This window comes from Lepus europaeus, chromosome 3 (genome assembly GCF_033115175.1).
Source record: "Lepus europaeus isolate LE1 chromosome 3, mLepTim1.pri, whole genome shotgun sequence".
Lineage (NCBI taxonomy): Eukaryota > Metazoa > Chordata > Mammalia > Lagomorpha > Leporidae > Lepus > Lepus europaeus.
In genome coordinates, this window is record NC_084829.1 from 59,511,740 (window position 1) to 59,532,037 (window position 20,298).

The 20,298-nt window shown below is 34.8% G+C and overlaps 1 protein-coding gene across 1 annotated transcript in view; it reads right to left on the bottom strand.

Moving 5' to 3' along the window:
• KHDRBS2 (KH RNA binding domain containing, signal transduction associated 2) overlaps positions 1-20,298 on the bottom strand; it is a 629,201-nt gene that overhangs the window by 514,501 nt on the left and 94,402 nt on the right. The window contains exon 2 of the mRNA XM_062187562.1: positions 4,728-4,855. Coding sequence (XP_062043546.1) covers positions 4,728-4,855 — 128 coding nt within the window. The remainder of the gene's footprint in view (positions 1-4,727; positions 4,856-20,298) is intronic.

Below are 20,298 nucleotides of genomic sequence, written 5' to 3' on the forward strand. Positions count from 1 at the left end.
GTCTCCCACGTTGGTGACAGGAGCCCAACTACCTGGCTCATCTGCTGCTGCCTTCCCAGGTGCATTAGCGGGGAGCTGGATTGGAAGTGGAGCACCCATGTCATGGACTGGAATTTGTATGGGATGCTGGCATTGCGGTAGTAGTTTAACCCACTGTACTATGAGCACGGACCCCTCACTGTTATCGTTAAGATAAATGGAAGTAAACAGTCAACACTGGAGCTCACGTTGTAATACAGCAGTTTAAGCTGCTGTCTGCTACGCTGGCATCCCATATTGCTGTGCCAGTTCAACTCCCAGCTGCTCTACTTTTCATCAAGCTCCTAGCTAATGCATCTGGGAAGACAGTGAACAATGACAGGTCCTTGGTTCCCTCTGTGGGCCTGACCAATCCCTGGCTTATGCAGCCATTTGGGGAGTGAACTAGTGGATGGTGGATGGGAAATCTTTGTCTCTCACTATCTCTCCCTGGTGCTGTTACTCTGCCTTTCAAATAAATAAATCTTAAAAAATAAAAATAAAAATAAAAAAAGAAACAGCAAGGGAGAATCACCCTTCTTTTGACAAAACACAGTTTGTTTTGAAAATCTTATAGAAGATAATAACATTGGGGTTGGCGCTGTGACATAACAGGTAATGCCACTGCCTGCAGTGCTGGCATCCCATAGGGGCACTGGTTCCAGTCCTGGCAGCTCCACTTCTGATCCAGCTCTCTGCTATGGCCTGAGAGAGCAGTGGAAGATGGCCCAAGTGCTTGGGCCTGGGCACTCATGTGGGAGACCTGGAAGAAGCTCCTGGCTCTTGGCTTCAGATCAGCCCCGCTCCGGCCTCTATGCTGTTTGGGAAGTGAACCAGTGGATGGAAGATGTCTCTCTCTCTGCCTCTGCCTCTAACTCTGCCTTTCAAATAAAAAAAATCTTAAAAAATAAAATAAAAACATAAAATAAAAAGATAAAAACATTAACCATTTTGTTATACTATAAAAATAAACTAACAAAACTAAAATTTTACAATTTATTTTGCTATTTCTCAGTATTTTTCTGTAAAAGGACTCTAGAGCTCTCTTTCATGAATAATTAGATGAAATGGACATTATTTATGGGATCTCTATCCAATAAAGGACTAATATCTAGACTAGCTCAGCATATTAAAAAAACTCAACAAGAAAAAACAAGAAAACAACCAATCCAGTTAAGAAATGGGCAAAGGACCTCATTAGACAATTCTCAAAAGAGGAAATATACATGGCCAGCAAACATGAAAAAGTGCTCAACATCACTAGCCACCAGTGAAATGCAAATCAAAACCACAATAAGATATTACCTCACCCCTGTCAGAATGGATAAAATCCAAAAGACAGAGAGTAACAGATGAGGTGAAGACATGGAGAAAGGGGAACGCTTATACACTGTTGATGAGAATGGAAATTACTTCGGCCACTGTAGAAAACAGTATGAAGATTTATTAGAAAACTAGAAACAGACTTGTCATATGATCCAGAAATCCCACTTCTAGGTATTCACACAAAAGACATGAATGCTTTGTTTCGATGAAATACCTATACCACCATGTCTACAGCAACAATATTCACCAGTCAAAATAAATCAGCCAGGGTATCCACATCAGATGAATGGATAAAGAAGACATGATGTGCCTGTGTGTGTGTGTGTGTAATGGAATATTTTGCAGCTATAAAAGAGAATGAAATTCTACCTACTGCAACAAAATGGAGGACATAATATTGGGTGAGATAAGCCAGATACAGAATGACAAATAATTCATGTGCTTCTTTCTATGTGGGAGCCAAAATTAAAAAAGTAAAAGAAGCAAAAAACAAAATAACAAAAAGAAAGAAGAAAGAAAGAAATGCCAGTTCATCAATATTGCAGCAAATATAGTTTTGTCAATCTTTGTTTTATACCTTTGTCATACCAATGGTTAAGAATGTTATGGTAGGGTGCCAGCATTGTGGTATACTGGGTTAAACCACCACCCACAGTGTCAGCATCCCATATGGGCACTGGTCCGAGTCCTATCTGCTTTACTTCCAATCCAGCTCCCTGATAATGTGTTTCAAAAATCAGTGGAGGATGTCTCAAGTATTTGGGCCCCAGCACCCACATGGGAGACCTAGAAGAAGCTCCTGGCTCCTGGCATTGTTCTGATCTCACCATCCTAGCCATTGTTGCCATTTGGGAAGCAAAATAATGGATGGAAGGTTTCTCTCTGTCTCTCTTCTCACTCTCTCTAATACTGAATTTCAAATAAACAATTAAATAAATATGTAAATAAATACATATTTTTTTAAAAGTATGTTAGCATCTTTTTAATGATATGGCGCTGGCCGTAGCAGCCATTTGGGGGGTGAACCAACGGAAGGAAGACCTTTTTCTCTGTCTCTCTCTCTCACTGTCTAACTCTGCCTGTCAAAAACAAACAAACAAAAAAAAGAATTGTATCTATGAAGTATATTGAATCTATTCAATTTTTTTTAATTGCAGCCAGCATTGGGGTGCAGCAGGTAAAGCTGCCACCTGCAACACCAGCCTCCTATACAGGTTCTAGAGCTGCTCCACTTCCATTCTTATGGCCTGGACAAAGCCGCAGATAATGGTCCAAGTGTTTGGGCCCCTGCCATACACATGGGAGACCCAGATGAAGCTCCCAGTTTTGGCCTGGCCCAACCTGGGCTGTTGTGGTTATCTTAGAAGTCAGTGGCTAGACTCTCTCTCTCCTCCTCTCTTTCTGTAACTCAACCTTTCAAATAAATAAATAAATAAATCTTTTTAAGAAACTAAAGGAAACTAAAAATAAATAAAATAAAATAAAATAAATAATAATATATATTCAATGGATTTGGCAGGCTACTAATCAACTAAATAAATGTTAATTTCCTCAAGAAAGAATGTTATTTGAGAGTACTCCATAAAACTATTAATCATTAGGAGATATCATTTCACATTCTTCCACATTTTATATGAAAAAATACAAATATTTGAGCATGGTCACTTAAATGAACAATGTAATGATTCACAAAAAAATACACTATCTAAAATGACATCAATTGCATTATAGATCTACATCTGTAACAAAGACATGAACTTTACCAAGTCATAGTCTTCCAGTTGCTTCATCTGTAAAATAAAGTTTTGCAAATTCTGATTTCCATGATTATCCCCAGATTAAGTACGGCATGATTCTAACAAAGTTAAGAGGTATAACTTACTAGAGATCCATTCTTTACTTCAATAAGAGTAGACAGCTTTGTTGTTTGAATATTGTTGATATAAATCGTGAAATTAAACTTCATACAAAAAATTCAGAAAGTGGAATAATCTTGTTTGAATACTCATCATTATGAATCAAATAAAGGCTCTTATAAAACTCAGAATAATACCATTCATACTGGAACTTGAAGAGCCATTAGGTTTTTAAATGCCTCCATACCTTGTAAACTTACTTTAATCAGAGACTATAGAGATACATTAAATTAGAAACAGACATTGAACGTATCTTTGGCTTTCTCATATCCAGAGGAGACAAAAGTTATATTCTCAGAAATAGCAAATAGTCAGATTCTTTTAAAATATTTGATTTAGAAAAAAACTTTCTACTCAGGATTGTAATTGGTTAATTTATCAACTTTCCTGAAAAGTATACATTTTAATTATAATGCCCAACATATTTCTATCGTGTTTCATAACTACAGAAAAATTTCAAGTACATTTGTATGAATTCCAATTTAATATTCCTAAGTACATGATTATAAAATAAATGTAGTAAATTTTACCTTAAAAATGTATACCTACCAAGTGTATCTTTCTAGCAATATAGGAAATCTAGCATAAGAAATGAAATAAAAAAAATTCTGTACCCCGAAAATCTTATCTTCAATGTTTAAATATTTGCTGGCTTATAACACTTTTATCCTTGTTTACATTAATTGTAAGCAAAATGCTCTATTACTTATATATTTTAAAGTCTATCATGTTAGAAGATAAACTGCAGCATGTACTTCTGCATATCTTTATTATTAAGATAATTAAATAGCCTTTGCTTCAGATTCATTCTTCAAAAAGTAAATTATTAGGTTAAACCTTTGAGTTTCCAGTATCCTTTTATTTATTCAAAAAAAGGGAAATGAAAATTTTAATTTAATTGATGAAATCATGATACTGAATGCCATATTTTATAATCAATGACTTACCATTTAAAAATAATTAAAGAGGTACATTATACCAATAGCAATCCCATAATTATTTTTGTAAGTGAAACTTACATGGAGAGGCTAGAGATCACAATCCAAGACTCTAATAAAAGACTATGTTGCTCTCCTGGATTTAACAATTTCCTGCTGATTGACTAATGCTATATATTTAATATTCTTAATTCCACTCCACTTTATAATAAGCATATACGTTAATAACATTAACTCAAACATAATCAATTTTGTAAGATTGTATGTTTGAACAAATTGGTGCCTCATATATGTGTTAAACAAATTAATAATATCTAATTATAATTCTTGTATTCAAAGAAATCTATAATGTACTTGTAGGATCAAAATCACCCCACCATGGTACATTGTATTTTCCTTTCTATATACCAGTAATTTGTGTATACAAAGACTTCTATAATGAAGCTTTAACATTAACTTTATAAAAGGCAATGAATAAATGATCTTATTTTTGCCATTTTCTATAATTTTAATATATATACCACAATACCTTTGGATACTGTTTGACAGGAATCAACACTCTTTCTGACAGCTTTATGTTTTTGTTGCTGATGACATCAAGATATTTCTTTTCTTCATCATCCTTTTTTCCATCAGATCCTTGAAATTTTTCAATTTCTGAAAAGCACACAAGAAAAAAGTAAAATGAGAACAGAATTCACCATAAATTAAACCACACTGATTACTCATATTACTTCTCAGCTATGGTTCTGCAGAATCTCGGTAAAATGCCTGAAGCACCATTCTTGTTAGCAGTTATGTGAATGCTGTTACTACTATATGTAAGGTGATCTCTGTCAATTCAAACTAAACAGCAATACTCAAAGCTGTGCCTGTGTCTTGTATGAAACAAATGACACATTTCGCTGTTAACATTTTCGAATAAAATATCAAAGAATCTGCCCTTTGAATACTTAAAATATCTAAAAAAGCATAATTTTCCTCAGAGCAACAACAAAATATATTTTAAGGTTATATGTTTTATTTTCACTCTAAATTATTCCAGATCATTTATATATGAATATATGAACACATATATTCATATGTATATATATTTTTTCTTCCTCAGGCAGAGCCCTGAATGATGAGAAAGCATAAGCCATGAGAAGATTAAGAAATACAAATGTGTAGTCTGAAGGGTACTTGGCTTGCTCTTTGAATTGTAGGAAGGAAGAAAACCTATGAGCTGCGGTTTCAACCTTCACTAAGAAGAAGCCTGACCAATGGTCACAGGACAGATCATGCAAGATTTTGTCAGACAATAGACATTATTTGTTTTATATGTTTTATTATTATATGTTTTATTTATAGAGATAACACGTTACAAAGTTTCATGGGAACCACTGATAGCAGAGAACAAAGAAGGAAACCAACACAGGTTTGTCTAACTGGCAAACAAAACTGGTACTGACAAGGTAATGAGCTTGTGAGAAGAACAGACAGATGCAAATAGTCAGTTCATCGAATCTACTACATAAAATACATTTTTAGAAAATAATTGGAAAATATTTTAGCATTTTTATTTGTTCACTGAATAATTATTATAACCATAGTTATTACATATACATATTTCTTCTTTTTTTCACCAATTTTATGTTGAAAACTAACTAAATGAAGATACAGATGTGACAATTTTTTAGTTTTTCTAGTGATGAACAGAAACATTCTGTTTCAGTTATCTTGTAGTAGAGAAAAGATGATGATAGTTATTAAGTAAGGACATTTTTAACATATTAACTTACATTGTATTTTGTAACAATTTTAAATGTAATTATATTTTAGAGGTAAATAATTATAAAGGTAAGAATACAATTGTATTAGTAAATTCATTTATTAATTGATTTATTAATTAAAATTAAATTTATTAGTTTAAAGGTAAGAATAATATTATTATATAATATTTTTGTTCTATATTGTCTCATTTTTTTAAAAATATTTTTTATTTGAAAGGCAGAGTTAAAGAAACCAGGCAAGGATGGTGGTGGGTAGGGTGAGGAATCTTTTATGGGCTGGTTCACTCCCCAAATGGTTACACAGCCTGGGGTTGGGCCAGACTGAAGCCAGGAATTTCTTCAAGGTCTCCAATTTGGGTGCAGGGACCCAAGCACTTGGGCCATCTTCTGCTGCTTTCGAGGTTCCTAAGTAAGAAGCTGGATTGGAAATGGAGCAACGAGGACTGGAACCTGCACCCACACAAGATACTTGCACTACAGGTGGCAACTGAACATGCTATGTCACTATGCTGCCCCTGTTGATTTTAAATATTTTATTAAATGAGCTACTGGGTGACATTTTGATACATGTATAAAATGTTTACTGATCAAATCAGGATAATTAACATTTCTCCCTCTTTGACATTAGTTTATAATTGGAGCCTGGGTTCACATAGGTTATAAAAATTTCCCTAAAACATTCCAGGTGGCAACTGTTTCATGTACTATATATTTGGTCTGTATGAAATTTAAAACCACCTTTTCCCATGCAATATTAAATTACTTATCCAGACAATACTGGAATGAAAGCTACCCTGGAGGTTATACAAAGTCATTGATAACCATTTTATCAGTAATATACCATAACTTACCTAAAAACAAGTATCTTAAACTGAACTGTTGAATAATAAGTGTGCATAATTTGTATCTAGTTGATGACATCAGATAATCACTTTCATATATCCAACTTTAAGAGTGCAATGATACTTCCCACGGTACCCACCCTCTCTTTTCCTCTCCCCTCCTCCTTATTTTTAGTTTTTATAATGACATATTTTAATTCTTAAAGTTTATATAAGGGAACAAATTTCAAGTATCCCATATATACAGTTTTAATTTAAAAATTCAGAAGATAAAGACATCACATGATACCCCGTAAATACATTTTAAAAATTTTTTTTCAAAATGTATAAAAGTACACTAGATGAATTCTATTTCATGTATCTCATATTTTCTCATATATGATCTGACATTTTCAGCTATATTAATATATTCAGTATTCTTTATGTGCATATTTTTAGTGTGTGTGACAAATATATCATTAAAAAATGAAGGGCAAGAAACAGAATGGAAGAAAATATTCCTAAGTCATACATCTGATAAAGAACCTGTATCAAGAGTATAAAAAGAATGTAAACTCAAAAATGAGACATCTAAAATAAATTTAAAAATCAGCCAAATATTTGAATGCATGTAGACTTAAACAAATGGCTAACAAACAGAAGATAAATTATATTTTATCAACAATTTAATTTCTAGATGTTTTCCAAAGAGAAACAAAGATATATGTCCATTACTAAGACTCATATGGCGGGGGCCAGCGCCATGGCGCAGTAGGTTAATCCTCCGCCTGCAGGTCCGGCATCCCTAGTGGATGCTGCTTCTAGGGTTCGAGTCCCGGCTGCTCCTCTTCCAATCTAGCTCTCTGCTGTGGCGTGGGAAAGCAGTAGAAAACAGCCCAAGTACTTGGGCCCCTGCAACTGCATAGGAGACCAGGAAGAAGCACCTGGCTCCTGGCTTCAGATCGCACAGCTCTGGCCATTGCAGCCATCTGAGAAGTGAAGCACCAGAAGGAAGACCTTCCTCTCTGACTCACTCTCACTGTAACTTTACCTCTCAAATAAATAAATAAAATCTTAAAGAAGATTTGCAAATGCTAATGAGAGTAAAATTTGAAAAACGTCCCATGTTCAAACAATTCAATCCATTTTTGCATGAATGAACAAAATGTTTTATATCCATGTAACAGAAAATCACTTAACCATCCTCTCAAAAAACTGAAACAATAAATAAACAAAATAGATTCACATTCTCCCATTACAGAGTATTAAGTCACATTAGTTGACTGCCCTTTTAAACCATACAATTCTTTATTCAGGCTTTTCAATCCTTTAAATACTTGTTATATCCAGAACTCAGACAACTGACAATAAATAATACTCTTCACATCATCTGATACTGATAATGAACTTCTAATCATTGCCCTTTGGGCTCACAGAACCACAAAATGGCTAAGATAATTAGAGTGGGACACAGTAGAGATGACTCCACTCTTATTGGTATGTATGGCTTTGCCCTTGTCACTCCATCCTAAAAAAGATGGAATATGTCTGATACCATGTGCTCACCAAAAACTACTAACTGAGGCCTTTGTAGATGTTTGCAAATTGATCAGTAGATGATTATTAACTTAATAATACTCCCATAAAAATGGAGCTAAATGAAATAGCATATCTGTTGTTCTGTTAATTTATACAATTTTTTTTTTTAAATTTTAGCTGTCCTTTTCTTTTGGATATTGCACTGAATTATCTTCTCTTCACTGACATCTTTACATAACTAATAATTCTATAATTGCATAATTGCATTTGTCAACTGCACAGTCCACAAAACGGTCGATGAAAAACTCGCCTCATTTTAAAGCCAGAGAAAACCAATTTAAAAGAACTTTCATATTGTAATATTTAATTTCATCCCACAGTTGCAGAACACACACTTTTCACATGTGCATGAGACATTCTATAGGGTAGACCTAATGCCAAAACAAGTCAACAAATTTAAAAATAAATTAATTGTACCATTTATCTTTTCTTAAAACAATGGAGTAGAGATGGAATTTAACAACAGAAAAAAAGTCTAGATAATGTGCAAACAGATGGAGACTGAAGAAAATGCTCCTTAATAAATAGTGTGCCATAGAAAAATCAGAAGAGAAATCAAATAGCTCATAAAAATCAATGAAGATGACAAAAAACATGTCAAAACTACTAGATTACTCCAAAATCAATGTTAAGAGGAAAGTTTTAGCAATCAATGGCTACATCATGAAATTAGAAAGTCAAATAAATGATTTAAAAATGCTTCAAGGACCCAGAAAAATAATAAAAATTAGAGAATAAACAAAATTTTAAAAAGTACAGGGCAAAGAAGAGTGTTTTTTTAAATAATTAAAAATGATAAACCATAGGCCCAACTAACAAAAATGAAACATAAAATCAGAGATGAAAAAGGAGATGTTTTCATTGATACCAGAGAAATGAAAGGAATCATCAGAAATTACTACAAACACCCATATGCCAAAAAACTGGAAAAATCTAGAAGAAATAGATTTCTGGACACATACAGCTTACCAAATTGAGGCAAGAAAACAAATATAATCCAAATAAACCAATAACCAAGACAAAGACTGAATGAGTAACAAAGATACTTTCAATAAAGAAAAGCCTAGAACTGGATGACTTTACTATTGAATTCTACTAATCTTTTAAAGATGAAGTAATCTGAACTCTTCTTAAACTATTCAAAACAACTAAAAGGGAGAAAATCCCCCAAAACTCCTTCTATGAGGACAGCATCACCTTAACTTCAAAACCAGAAAAAATATACAGCAATGGAAAAAAAAAAACAAAAAAACAAAAACAACTATAGGTCAATATTCCAATAAACACAGATGCAAAAGTCTTCAACAAAAAAACTAGCTAATTGAATCAATAAAAACTCAAAAAGATCAACCACCCAGAACAAGTGGGATTTATCCCTAGGATACAGGGATGGTTCATCATATGCAAATCAGTAAATCTGAAACATCATATTAACAAACAGAAGGATAAAAAACTGATAATCTTAATAGATGCAAAGAAAGCATCTGATAAAATATAACATTCCTTCATGATAAAAAAAAAAAACCTTAAACAAAGTGAGTATAGAAGGAACATAATCATAAGACAATCAATGTAACATGTGACAAACCCACAGCCAATATCATATTGAATGGGTATATGCTGGAAACATTTCTCTAAGATCCAGAACCAGACAAGGATGTCCTTTCTCACTACTACCATTCAATATACTTTGGTAAGTTTTGGCCAGAGCCACTAGACAAGAAAAAGAAATCAAAGGATACAAATCAGAAAAGAGGAAATCAAATTATCTCTATTTGAACATGGTGTGATCCTACACACAGAGGAACCACAAGACTCCACCAAGAGACTACTGCAATGCAAAAGAGAGTTTGGCAAAGTTGCAGAACATAAAATCAATATCCAAAAATCAGTAGCATGTCTATACACAAATAATGCCATGGCTGAGAAAGAACTTGTGAGATCAATCCCATTCAGAAAATTATAAAAAAATTCAAATATCTTGGTGGAAATTTTTTTTATTTGACAGGTAGAGTTATAGACAGTGAGGGAGAGAGACAGAGAGAAAGGTCTTCCTTCCCTTGGTTCACCCCCCAAATGGCCGCCAGAAGCAAGGTGCTTCTTCCTGGTCTCCTATAGGGGTGCAGGGGCCCAAGCACTTGGGCCATCCTCCACTGCCCTCCTGGGCCACAGCAGAGAGCTGGACTGGAAGAGGATCAATTGGGACTAGAACCTGGCACCCATATTGGATGCTGGCGTTGCAGTCGGAGGATTAGCCAAGTGAGCCATAGCGCCGGCTCCCTTGGTGTAAATTAAGTCAAGGACCTGAAAGATTTCTACAGTGAAAATTATAAAACATTAAAGAAAGAAAAGGCACAAAAAATGGAAACATCTTTTATGTTCATGGATTGGAATAATTAATATCATGAAAATATAGATACTACAAAAATCAATTTATAGATTGAATGCAAGCACTATCAAAACACCAAGGACATTCTTCTCAGATCAAGAAACAATAACCCTAATATTCATATGGAATCATAATAAATCCTAAGTAAAGTAATCTTAAACAACAAAAACAAAAACAGAGGTATCACAATATAAGATTTTAAGACATATTACAAGCAGTAGTAATCAAAAGTATTTGACAGCAGCGCAAAAAATAGACATGTGGTTAACAAATCAAAAAGCAAATTAAAAATTGACATATGATTTGAAGAGATTATTCCCCAAAGACACTCAGTGGATAAGATATATGAAAAGATGATTAATATCACTAATCATCAGTAAAATGCAAATCAAATTCCCAAATATCACTTTGCACATGTTAGGATGGCTATTATTTTTTAAAACAGAAAAAAAAATTGACAAGGATATAGAGAAAAGGGAACCCTTGCACATTATTGTTGCGAATGTAAACTGGTACAGCTGCAATGGAAAGCTGCATGGTAATTACTCAAAAAATTAGAAACAGAACCACACATGATCAAATTGCTATGGTCTCAAAAATCCACATGTTGAAACACTAGACTTCATGTGGATATTATTAAGATTTTGGGCCTTTGGGAGTAACAGTGGACATTTCACGAATGGAATAAATGTTCTCATAAAAGATGCCTGACTTGGTGAGAACACAGCTAAAAAGCATCATCCCTGAAACAAAGCAGACTCTCATAAGACACTGAATCTGCCAGCACCACAAACTGGAACTTTTTCTAGAACTGTCAGAAATAAATCTGTGGTTTATAGGTTATCTTGTTAATGGAATTTTGTTACATTAGTCCGAAGGGCCCACGATACCAGCTGGCCCTCTTCTGAGTACATATCCAATAAAATTCAAATCAGAATCTCAATGATACATTTGCACTTCCACATATGCTGCAGCACTATTTACAACAGCGGAGACATGGGAGCAGCCCAAATGTCCATTGGCAGATAAACAGATAAAGAAAATGTAGTGCACTCATACAATGGAATGTTACTCTTAAAGAAACGAAATATTGCTATTTGCTATATTATGGCTGAACTTGGAGGACGTTACACTAATGAAATTAACCAGACATAGATGATTCTACTTGCTTGTTCTTAGAGAGTGCATCCTCCAAAAATTCATATGCTGAAATCCTAAGCCTGAAGGATACAGTCTTAAGAAGCAGGGATTTGGGGAGGTGATTAAGTCATCACAGAAAAACCTCTCCAATTGGTATTAGTGAGCTGATGAATGAGGCCCCAAGGAACTGGTTTGTCCCTTTACATGTCCCTTGTAAAGACATGTTGAGAATGTGCTAATGAGCTAGGAAATAGGTTCTCACCAGAAAAAAAAAAAAATCTATGGGTTCCTTGATTTTGGAATTTGCAGTGACCAGAAATGTGAAAAATAAATTTCTGTTGTTATAAGCCAACCAATCTATAGTATTTTGTTTTACCAGCTTGGATGGACTAAAGAGACAGTTATCTGAAGAACAGAAAACAATCAAACTAATAAAAGTAGATGCTAGAATGACAGTTGGCAGGGTCTGGGAACAGTAGGGAATGGGTAATACTGGTCAAAGTGTACACATTTTCAATTATGCAAAATGAAGAAGTCTACCATATACTGCCTGTGTGAGAGAATTCAAAATGTTGGGGGAAAAGTCAGGGGAAATGGAATTAAAAAAATATTTATTTAGCTGCAAAAATTTTGAAACCCATGTATATAAGACGTCTTCAAAAAGTTTATGAAAAATTCATTTTATGAAAAGATTATGCATGGGTTTAATTCTATTTTCTGTGAACATTTTGAAGCAGTCTAATAACATTTTACTGTATACTTAAAATTTTGATAAAACAGATTTTATGTTGTGCTTCTATCAATTTTCCAATCAACATGGTAAAAGAAAACTTTTGGAGATGATTGATATGTTTATTATATATCACACATATAAAATATACATGGCAGAATTACCAATAATTAAACATAGGAGTCATGATTAGCTACTTGCATTGAAAGTTGGTTAACAGAGAGAGAGAGAGAGAGAGAGAGAGAGAGAGAGAGATTGGTTGTTTGGATTATTCTCCAGATCACATTTTTTCATTTCACACTAAAACATTGCTTATGTGTTTAATTTGATTTATTTTAGTCATTTTTTGGTTAGCATTTTTTACCCTGATTGCATACTCCTATCTTCTCTGGGTTCAATCATGGAATCATATAATTAAGCAGTACAGAACTATATACTAAATAATATTGCTTATCTTCTTAACAGAACCAATTGTGTGGAACTGTCTATGTCCAATATCCTTATGGAAGATGAAATATATGCTTTTCTAGGTACTTATCTTTTTAAAGTTCAAAGAAAGGATATACAAAATACATACAAAGTAGAAGTTCTAGCACAGAGAAATTGTAGAAAATGAATAATGAACAATGAACAATGAATAAAGACTGAAAATACTTTTAACACAACATAAAAGAACATTTATATGCAAACTATAATTTCAGAATATACTAAAATGAGTATGAAATTTGAATGGAAAACAAACTTTTATCATTACAATATAAATAATCTTTGAATATAACAACAGGGGGGCCAGTGCCATGGCTCACTTGGTTGGTCTTCCACCTGAGGCCTGTGGGTGCCAGGTTCTAGTCCCAGTTGCTCCTCTTCCAGTCCAGCTCTTTTCTGTGGCCCAGGAGGGCAGTGGAGGATGAACCAACTGCTTGGGTCCCTGCACCCACATGGGAGACCAGGAGGAAGCACCTGGCTCCTGGCTTAGGAACAGCGTAGCTCTGGCCATAGTGGCCATTTGGGGGATGAACCAACGGAAGGAAGACCTTTCTCTCTGTTTCTCTCTTTCACTGACTAACTCTATCTGTTAAATAAATAAATAAATAAATAAATAAAAGAGGGAGTGATGTCAGTATTTAGTGTTTTGGAATTTATTTTCATCTAAAGCTAAAAAGTAAGAGGCTGTTAAGTGCTGTAATAAATTTATGGACATCTTCAGAAGGGACCTTATAATACAAATGTTAAACTGCTTGGTGATTAGCCTTCCTTATTATGAAAGGAACAGAAACAAGTTATATTTACAGAATATAAGCAAGTAAACATTATGTCCTTATTCCACCACCAAGTTATACTATTTCATTTCTAGGTAAAAATGTTTTCTGATTTTTGTAGTTGAATATAGAACCAAAGCTATAATGATTATTGTTATTTGGATGGAAAAGTATAGCGAAAATTTTCTCCCTCTTTTGAAATCCCCCACATGAAATTTCTGAGATCACTACACTATTATTACAGTCAAATTCTATCATTTCATAATCCAAATCTAGAACAAAGAGGCAAATACATGAGGGTACTTCAAAAAGTTTATGGAAATGCATATTATTTTAAAAATGCATGGATTTCAAGCCTGTTTCCATAAAAATAAATTTATCGTTTAACTCAATTCCATAAATTTTTGAAATATTCTCATACTATCACTATTTGTCATGAAAAGAAAGCCTACCATTAGTAAAATAAACATAAATGATTTAGCACAAATTTTATTTCACTGATATTGTTGAAAGAAATTAATTTTTGAATTTCAGTCTCAAGAAGAAACATTACTGGTACTTTAGCATATACTTTAGCATATACTTTTCATTTTTGGCACCACAATTCTGTGGGGTCAGTAACAATTATCCTACTTTTCAGAAAACATAGTTCAAAATCTAATATAAATATATTATAAATACATGAAGGGAAATTCTAAAGATTTAAAAATTTGAGCAGTCCTCAATATAGCCTTATATTTAAACTTATATTTATTTATTTATTTTAGGGTTGGGGAAGAAATATGGAAGAGATATGAGGGGGAGGAGATAGAGGGAAAGAAAACAAGCTATAATACGCTTATTCAATCCAAAACAAATTTGCATAATTAAAACGGAAGATCACTATAGCCAATGTTACTGTATTCCACATGTGTACACCTTGTCGTTAGATACACTGATAATTATTGGTGGCACACCAATAACATGTTTCAATGTCTTTGTCCAGACCAGTATCCGTAAGCATATGTTAAGGATATCATACATATTCATTTAAGTAGCAACTAAAATGAAGAATGAGCAAAAGGAGGTTACAATGATGGTAAAACTAGGATCTGAGATAAATCTGCTGAAATGATCATCAAAAAAGAATACTGAGGAGCAGGAGTCTGGGCTACTGGTTACAGACACCCATGTTCCATACTGGACTGCATAGGTTCAATACCCATCTCTGGCTCTTAATTCCAGGTTCCTTCTGATGCAGACTTTGGGAAGCTGCAGTGATAACTCCAGTAATTGGGCTGCTACAACTCATGTGGGAGACCTGGATTGATTTCCCAGCTCTTGATTTTGGTGTTGGTGTAGCTCAGGCCATTACAGGTATGTGGGGAATGAACAACAGCATATCAAGTGTTTCTCCTCACCTCCTCCTTTCCCTCTCAAAAATATAAAAAGCATTGAAACCTTCTGGATAATTTTGTCATCTAACACTCAGCAGTAACATTTCACAAAAGATTTGAAGTCAAGATTCATTTCTTCACATGTGGTAAGTGATGGAAACAAATTCTCAAGTTTTAAGCTTAATAACTTTAAAGCTTCTTAAAAAAAGAATTTGTTGATATTAATCCTCATAGAATCATATACAGACTCCTTTCTTTGAATTTATTCAATGTTTTCATATCCTACAAAATTAAAAATAAAGTTTCATGCAATAAAGCAAAGCATAACACATATTTGTTTTACGAGTAATTATAATATCATATCAGAAAATATTACAGATTATACATATATATACTACCTAGAGGTTATAGTTTCAAAGTGCATCATTCTGAAAACAAAACTTCATACACTCAAGATACCTTTGTGGTGACTCATCCTGAGTTTCCTGACTTTGTAAGGATTTGTCTAAGTAATTTGTATGCTTTATATCATTCATATCTATCAAACGAGATATACACAATTAATATCTACACCACACAATAGGGAATTCTGCAGATTAATCCCCTGTGATTGTAGCATATGCAAAGTAATAAAGCAGGAGTTTGAATTACAAAGTTCAAGTTCTTATCCATCAATCATTCATCTTCCCATCTATTAATGCCATCTTTCAAACATTCACTTTTTCATTCAATATTTATTAGAGCCAATCACATGCCAGGCAATGTAACAGGAACTAGAAACATTAAGGTGAAACAGACAGACAAAAGTTCTGCCCTCTTGAATCCTGTAGTCTCATTAAGGTAGAAAATAAGTTAATAAGTAAATTATGATTAAAAAGGGATAGTTTTAAAAAATGTATTGAGGGGCTGGTGCCATGGCTCACTTGGTTAATCCTCTGCCTGCAGCGCGGGCATCCCATATGGGCTCCAGGTTCTAGTCCCGGTTGCTCCTCTTCCAATCCAGCACTCTGCTGTGGCCCTGGAGGGCAGTGGAGCATGGCTCAAGTGCTTGAGCCCCTGTACTCACATGAGAGGCCAGGAAGAAGCTCCTGGCTCCTGGCTTTGGATTGGTGCAGCACCGGCCATGGTGATTGGGGGAGTGAACCAACAGAAGGAAGACCTTTCTCTCTGTCTCTCTCTGTCTATAAGTCTACTTATCAAATAAATTTAAAAAAAATTATTGAGAGATTTATTGCACAAATTTAATGTTACATCTCAATGGCTTTTAACATATGAAGGCACCTATGAAACTTTTACCACAATTAAGGTAATAAATATATCCATAGCCACTAAAAACTTTCATGTAGAAGACAGCATTGTGGGATAGTGAGTTAAGCCAGCATCTTGCATCACATATGAGCACAAGTTCGAGTCCTGCCTGCTCCACTTCGGATCCAGCTCTCTGTAAATAGCCTGGGTAAAGCAGTCGAATATGGCTAAAGTGTTTGGGCCCTGACACCCACATTGGAGACTCAAATGAAGCTCCTGGTTCCTAGCTGAAGCCTGGTCCAGCCCTGACAATTGCAGCCATCTGGGAATAAACCAACAAGTGGAAGATCTCTCCTTTCGCCTCCACTTCTCTCTCTGTAACTCTATTAAAAATAAATAAATAAAGCTTTAAAAAACTAAATAAAAATTCGCCATGTGTCTTTGTGTGTGAAAGAGAAAGGAGAAAGAAAGGGGCAGTAAGTAGAAAGAGAGCAGTTTGTTTTTTGTAGTAAAAACACAATGAGATATATTCTCCCACCATATTTATTTATTTATTATTTGAGAAGCAGAAAGACAGAGACAGACTAACAGTCAGAGTGCACCTATTGGCTGGTTCACTCCTAAAATGCCTACAAAACACGGGGCTGAGTTGGGATGATCTTCCAGCATTGGTGGGAGGACCTGAATTACTTGAGCTATCACCTGCTGCATAACAGGGTCTCCATTGGTAAGATGCTTGATTCAGGAGCCAGAGTTAGGTATCAAATCCAAGCATTCCACTGTGTGACATCCATGTCTTGCTATGGTAAACACCTACTCCATTAGGGTATCTTAAAATGCATCATATATATTGTTAATTACAGTACTACACTGTGCAACAGAGCCACAGAACTTGCTCTTATTATATAACAAATTTTTATAGGCACTGGGCAACACGAATTAATTTCCCCCCTCCTGACAGCTCCTACACACCATAATTCTATTTTGTGCTTCTATAAGCATGCTTATTTTTGACACCACATGTAAGTGGAATCATATAGTATTTGTCCTTAGGTGAGCAGCTTACATCACCTAGCATAAGGTGTTCCAAGTCCGGCTACACTGCCACAAATGGGGATAAACGCTTTGAAGAAAAACAGAACAGGGCAATGGCATAGAAAACCATGAGAATGATGTGATTTTTAGGTATGGTTAAGAAAGTAGTCTTTGAGGAGGTAAAATTGGAACTCAGACCTAAAATAATCATGAGGATAAATGCATGAAGGACTGAGGGTATGTGGTTAGAAAGGATTTATCATATTTGATTAAAAAAGCCTGAAAGACATGGAGGCATGAATATGTGTCAACATGTCCAAGGGAAGTCAAATGTCACATCCTGAGGATTCTCCACCAGCACCATGCATAGGTTCTTGTGGTGAGCAACTGAAGCCTTTTGCCAATAGCAATGGGAGGGAGCCAACTAGGAAGTAGTTGCTCTGTTCCCAATAAACTTTACAATTGATTACAACTTCTTCTGAGACCCTGAGCCAGAAGCTGTCAGATAATAAATGTTTGTCATTTTAGGTTATTATTGCTTGAGATAATTTATGATGCAGCAAATAGGCAACTAACACACCATAACAGAAAGTTTTTATTTTCTTCTAATTGTGATGCTGAGGTTCTGAAGAGCGGTACTACTGTTTTCACCTGATTTGTATTTTTAGCAGATTACTCTGTCAGTCTTATGAAGGAGGCCAGCACAGAGGCAAGGAGACCAGTTCTGATGCAGCTTCATTAGGACAGATGAGGCACAGAAAAGCTAAGGAGTTGGAGATGGAGGTCTAAAAATGGTTGTATTATTTTTGAAGGTAGAGATTTGCTGTAGTTCGGAATAGAAGTCAAAGAAAAAGAGAGAAATCAAACATGACTCTCAGGTTTTGTCTTGAACAAGGAGGTGAAGAGTGGCAGTACTTACAGAAACAAAGTGAGTAGCAGAACAGCAGGCATCCAGGGAAAATTTTGAGTTGTACCTTTGTTATATTTGAGTAAGATCATGTGAAAATGAAATATAAAGAGTTAGATATATGATTCTGGAGTCCATCTGAAATGTTAAGAGGTTCAATACAAATTTTTGAGTCATCAGCATATGATTAATGTTTAAATTAATAGGACTGGGTTGGATAGTTAAGGGAAGATTTGCAAGGAATGAGCAGTGGTATTCTGCAATGGAGAACTCAGGAAGAAAAAGACTCAGCCAAAGAAATGAAGGAAGAAGTAAGCTAGCAGAAAGTACCGTAAGAAAGGTAGGAAATAATCAACACATTCTAATGAGAAGTTTAATCAAACACAGGATTTTGATTATTGGACTTGGGAAGGTGACAGATACTAGTTAACTTTATAAGAATTATTTCAGGCATATTTATCATAGAATATGTGTAGAGGATGAGGCTGGAGTATGAACAAGTTTTCTCTTATATCCTGGGATTTCTCTGGTTCATTGCCTTCCTGAATCCAGTTATAAATTCTTGAGACTTACCCACTCTGCAGCTCCTTCAGTCCTTTAACATTTGCACCACTCCTTCAATACTCGCAATTAAATCAATCTGAGGAGGTCACCTAGGTCAAGCACACTTCAGTTGATTTCATCTATTGTCACAATCCACATTCACCATCTTTCACCTTTTCCAAATTCATCCTCAAACTACCTTCCTGAATTTTACATCTTTTTAAATTATTTACTCTACATTTCCTCTCTGAAATTTCTAGAATATATGAAACTCAGTAGTCTTCAAAACAAATGCATCTTAACTCTAAAACCTTTCCATTCCTGTCTTTCCATCTATCACAATCTCCCTTGTCACTCTGAAACGACAAAAACATAAAAGCTGGCCTTTTTTTTGAGAGAGAGACAGAGACAGACAGTTCTCATCTACTTGTTTAGCAATGGCCATGGAGCCTAGAGCTAGGAACTCAACACAGGTCTTCTAAATGGGTGGCGGAAACTCCATTACTTATGTCATCACCACTGCCTACCAGAGCCCACATAGCAAGAAGCTGAACCAGGAACTAGAGCCAGGTATTGAACTGAGCCACTGGGATGTGGGATGCAGGCATTCTGTTCAGTGGCTGAACCATTAAGTCAAACATCCATTCCTGAATATTAGCCATTTAAATACTAATTATTTCCTAGTTATTAGAATTCCCCATGCAGGAGTTAGAGTTCTGTTGATTCTATCCCTAGAATTCTCTCAAATCCAGCTTTTACTCTACATGTTCTATCATTATTTTAATTCAGTTTGCCATTATTTTCAAAACACCAGGAGCATTTTAACTAGCTTTCCTTAAGACACCTATTTAATTGCTTTTTAAGAAGACATATTTGATAATTACATATTCCTGTCTTCAAATGCAATATAGTATTTGTGTTGTGTTTAATCCTAGGCTATACTAAGTATTCGAATCTTAGTGAATGAATATCACTACTTTGACATGTATCTGCATTTCATTTTCTGAAGGTTAAATTGTTAATTTTTCTTGTGTCACAAAAAAATTGATCAGCATTTCTGTCTTGTCTCTTGCCACATGATAGTTTTATTTGTTGCCATTCTGAAGCAGGTACAGTGCAAATGATCCTCACACACACACCCTGAGCAAACCATGTAGTTTTGCTGTTGTTGTTGTTTTCCTTTTTATTTGACAGGTAGAGTTACAGACAGTGAGAGAGAGAGAGAGAAAGAGAGAGAGAGAGTTCTTCCTTCCATTGATTCACTCCCCAGATGGCCGCCAT